The sequence below is a fragment of the Triticum dicoccoides genome, chromosome 2B (assembly GCF_002162155.2).
Source record: "Triticum dicoccoides isolate Atlit2015 ecotype Zavitan chromosome 2B, WEW_v2.0, whole genome shotgun sequence".
NCBI lineage: Eukaryota > Viridiplantae > Streptophyta > Magnoliopsida > Poales > Poaceae > Triticum > Triticum dicoccoides.
This window is the reverse complement of record NC_041383.1, coordinates 793,940,025-793,944,627: the sequence shown is the minus strand read 5'-3', so window position 1 is coordinate 793,944,627 and position 4,603 is coordinate 793,940,025. Positions and strand designations below refer to the sequence as shown.

At 48.8% G+C, this 4,603-nt stretch overlaps 1 protein-coding gene across 1 annotated transcript; it reads left to right on the top strand.

The window, feature by feature from the left end:
- The first annotated feature begins 1,017 nt into the window (after positions 1–1,017).
- Positions 1,018–4,192, top strand: LOC119361450 (hsp70-Hsp90 organizing protein 1-like). The gene is made up of 3 exons (XM_037626650.1): positions 1,018–1,192; positions 2,540–2,913; positions 3,986–4,192. Exons 1-3 carry the CDS (start codon positions 1,018–1,020, stop codon positions 4,190–4,192), a joined length of 756 nt encoding a protein of 251 aa, XP_037482547.1.
- Positions 4,193–4,603: the final 411 nt, after the last annotated feature.

Sequence of the window (4,603 nt, the reverse complement as noted above, 5' to 3'; positions counted from 1 at the left end):
TCCCGGGGGTCCACCGAGTGGGGCCACCTATCCCGGAGGGCCCCATGGGCTGAAGTGGGAGGGGAACCAGCCCCTGGTGGGCTGGTGCGCCCCCCCTTGGGCCCCCCTGCGCCTAGGGTTGGGAACCCTAGGGGAGGAGGCGCCTCCACTTGCCTTGGGGGGCAAGGCACCCCCCTTGGCCGCCGCCCCCCTTGGAGATTCAATCTCCTAGGGCCGGTGCCCCCTCCTGGGGACCCTATATAAAGAGGGGGGGAAGGAGGGCAGCCGCACCCTTGCACTTGGCGCCTCCCTTCCCCCTTGCTACACCTCTCACTCCCGCAGACGATTGGCGAAGCCCTGCCGGGATCCCTGCTGCATCCACCACCACGCCGTCGTGCTGCTGGATCTTCATCAACCTCTCCTTCCCCCTTGCTGGATCAAGAAGGAGGAGACGTCATGCTGACCGTACGTGTGTTGAACGCGGAGGTGCCGTCCGTTCGGCGCTAGGATCTCCGGTGATTTGGATCACGACGAGTACGACTCCCTCAACACCGTTCTCTTGAACGCTTCCGCTCGATCTACAAGGGTATGTAGATGCACTCCTCTCTCTCGTTGCTAGATGAACTCATAGATTGATCTTGGTGAAACCGTAGATTTTTTTTTCTGCAACGTTCCCCAACACAAAGGTATAATCCTAAGATCTTAATAAGTTATCTACCAAATCAAGGTACCACCTACCAAGACACATTTCATCTAATTTGGCCCCTATCGCCCAAGATAACTGGTTAAAAAAACAAGTGGCAAATTTAATTGGGATTAACTTAGCACTTACAAACTAAATACTTGTATCAAAACCAATATCTAGCAGATCACGGTACCACCTACCAAAGCATTTCAACTAAATTGGCACCTACATTTTACAAAAAATAACTTATTATAGAAAAAGAAAAGCATCTAGTTATCCATATGAAATTCGTAAGCCCCTGCTGCATCTAGGTAGGGCACCCTCAGGGGGTGCTGTCGAGGAGGGGGGATGGCATGGTGACCTCGGTCGGGGGTGCTGACGAGGGGAAGGCTGGTGACTTTCCTACGAGAGGGGGCGACGACAGCGGCCTGCGAGGGGATCGAGGGCGGTCGGCCAAAGGCGCCTGGCCAGAGCGCGCGGGCAGCGACATAGTGGGCGACGAGAGGGTGAAGGAGCAGCGGAGGTGCGGCAAGAGGGGGAAGGAGCATTACCTGCGGCAGCGGTGGCGGAGGAGAAACCCTAAGCGCAGCTGCCGGCGTTGGGTGGAGGGGGACAATTGAGAGATGAGCGTGCGGGCCGGCCGGGCCGTGTGTTTTGTTTTGCTTTAGCAGTAGCGCGGGTATAGGGAGCGCGCTACTGCTAAGACCAATATCAGTAGCGCTTTGTTCAGAAAAAACGCTACTGCTAAGTCTAAGCATGTAAAAACATCAAAAATATACATTGGTCATCATTGATCTTTTTGTGTAGAATCTAAATAGTCAACATGAATCCTCACCGTACCTGTATAGGTACAGGCGAGGATTCATATTGCAGCCACAAATCCTACACATATAGTTCAATGAAGACCAAGTGCTCGAGATAGTTTGAGAAGTAACATATTTAAGATGGTAAACACCTTGTTCACTTAGCAGTATGAGACTAAACTTAATTAGTTGCAAGGGGTGATACTTAGCAACAGCGAGTTTTGAAGAAAAACACTGCTACTAAGTATTTTAGCAATAGCGTGTCCAGAAAAACGGCGCTACTACTATATCTAGCCTGGTGGCAATGCCATGGCAATTATAGTAGTAGCACTTGTTTCACCTAGAGCGCTACTGTTACTTCGCTATTAGTAGCGCGGTTTCTTGTAGCCCGCTACTGCTAATTAGCAGTAGCGTTTGTTTTTAAACCACGATGCTGCTAAGATTCTGTGTATAAGGTTTTCCCTAGTAGCGATTCTTTGCTCGATGAGCGTGTGTAAATATGAACGCACTAGAAGTCTAGCCCTTGTACAGTACAGCCATTGCGCATTCTACTTTAGTTTAGACTTGGTGCGATGTGACACGATATTGTGATATACTCCTCTATCCGGAAATACTTGTCATCAAAATGGATAAAAGAAGATGTATCTAGATGTGTTTTAGTTGTAGATACATTTTTTTATTCATTTTGATGACAAATATTTTCAGACGGAGAGAGTAGTAATGGTCTTCAGCCTTGTGGGAAAATTCATTCCCGGAGGTTGTAGAAATATGGCTGCGAGGTGCCTAACATTTTCAGGTTTTCTTCAGACTCGTTCGTTGGCTTGCTGCTGAAAGCGTTTGATTTTCTCCTCCCACAGAGTTAATTGCACAAAACCACCACATTAAAGACATCGTTTGCAGAAAACCACGAGGTCACTATTTTTTTGCAAAAAAACACCGTACGTTCAGTAAACATTTTGCAAAAAGTATCGATCGAGTGATTTAAGTCGTTTAATCACTTTCTAACACGTGGGACCGAATTGCTATGAGCTGACTTGACAAAACATTTACATATCTCTCCCTAATAATAAAGCACCGGTCGAGCGTGCCGTCGAGGACGTTGATGACGGCAGCACAGGCGAGGCCTGGGAGGAGATCATGGTTGATGCTTTACCGCCTGAAGTTGTTGACCTGGAACAAGAGGGTAAGGTGGATGTGAGAGCGGAAGCGCATGCCGTGGTGCAGGATGTCGTGGTGTCCGAAGCACCTGAGGTGCCGGAACCAGAGGTGAAGAGCGAGGAGGTGGTGGTCCGGGACACAACCAAGGTGCATCCTGCGCATCAACCAGAGACGAAGGCCGATGAGGTGCTGGTCAGGGATACGGACACAGCTGTTGTGGTGCAGGAACCGGAAGCAAAGGGTGAGGTGTCATGGTCTCGTGAGGCAGCTGGTGCGCAGACTACAGAGGTACATAACGTTTCTGCTTGTTTACCATCCATCCCCAACATTTTGAAGTTGTGATGTCTCATTAGGCGGGCTACTTTTGTTGCTGGTGGTACGGGGGCAGGCGGTGGCGGTGGCTGCTGCTTAGATGTCTTTGCTGGTTCAGAGAGATAGATGGAGGTGAGTTTGTTCGGTGCTTATTATATCGTGTTTGATAATGCCTGTTCAATGAGAGTGCCATTCGGTGTATTGTTTGTATGAATTCTGTAAAAGTTGTGTTACTGTGAGTGAACAAAATCTTGTATGCTGCACCTTCGAGTTTGAGATGCGGATTTGTATTCCCCATGAATAACTTAACTCTGACATCTTTACTTAAAAAAATTGGATGCAACTGGGGAACTTATAGCATTTGTTAGATATAAATAGCAGGAGCACAGCCTATTCAGTAAATACAAACTATCCGCATCTCATGTTCAAAGGGACATCTTAAAGGCTTTGTCTTTCTAGCGCTGTCTGCTCACAATTCACCACCCTTCTTGATGAATTGGTAAGCTCTTGGTATTAGCATTTGACATATTCAGTACAAACATGTCTTCAATTGTTTTTGTAGGATTAAATATAGCAGCACTTGTGCTTTTATCATTCCGTCTTAAAGTATTCACACCGCTGGAACCATACGTGTACAACTGGAAACATATTTTACCGAGTTAAGAGAAAATGATGCCAGGAGACGTCAGCAGCAGCGGTGGCTCGGAGCACAGGCGAGGGCGTTTTAGAGACACATTAGTATTTCTTGATAGAGACTACTGGTAGTTAGAATGATTTCACTGTCAAGGCGATCCTTACACATTCATCAATATTTAATAACAACAGTGAATTTATCTCTATATATCTGCCTTCTTACCTTTTGGGGGCTTGGACTTGCTCTGTATGATATTGCAGGGCTTGAATGAACTGCAGATTTCGTCAATCAGTAGTGTTGCTATGATTTTTCACTGCCACATGTTTTAACTTAATTATTGGAAACGGGAGCCCTCTCGAGTTACTTATGCCTCTGGTGATTTGAGAGCTAATATTCTGTTTCTCCAAATACCAGTATGATGATTGCATTAGGGATTGTGATACGGCTGTTGAGAGGGGAAGGGAACTTCATGCTGGCTGTGCTGACTTCAAGATGGTCTCAAGGACACTGACAAGGAAAGCAACTGCTCTTGTCAAACTTGCCAAGTCTTCCAAAGACTACGATGTTGCCATTGAGACTTTCCAGAAGGCTCTAACTGAGCATCAAACCCAGATACCCTGAAAAGACTAACACTTCCGCTTCGGTAGACCCTCTTCAACACAAGGACGGCTAAGATTGTCCCATACCCCTTCATAACGGAGGGCACGATGGGAAAAAATAAAAAAAGAAGCCGCCCGCCTACCGTCCCGCTCGTTATGTATACGTATACGTGTACGTTTTTTTTTGGCCGGGTCGTCCCGCCAGCGCGCCCACCCCCGCACGCCCACGTCCGGTAATTACGCGCGGACAGGCGCATGCATGCATGCATGGCGCGGTTACGGGCCCCGCTACCGATTGCAGCGCTGCGGCCTGCTCCCGCTTCCGCCTCGGCATGCGGCGCCCCCTTCCGCCTCGCGTCGCCCCCCCTCCCGCTTCCGCCTCGGCCTGTGGTGGCCGCTTCCGCCTCGCGTCGGCCGCCCCCGCTTCCGCCTC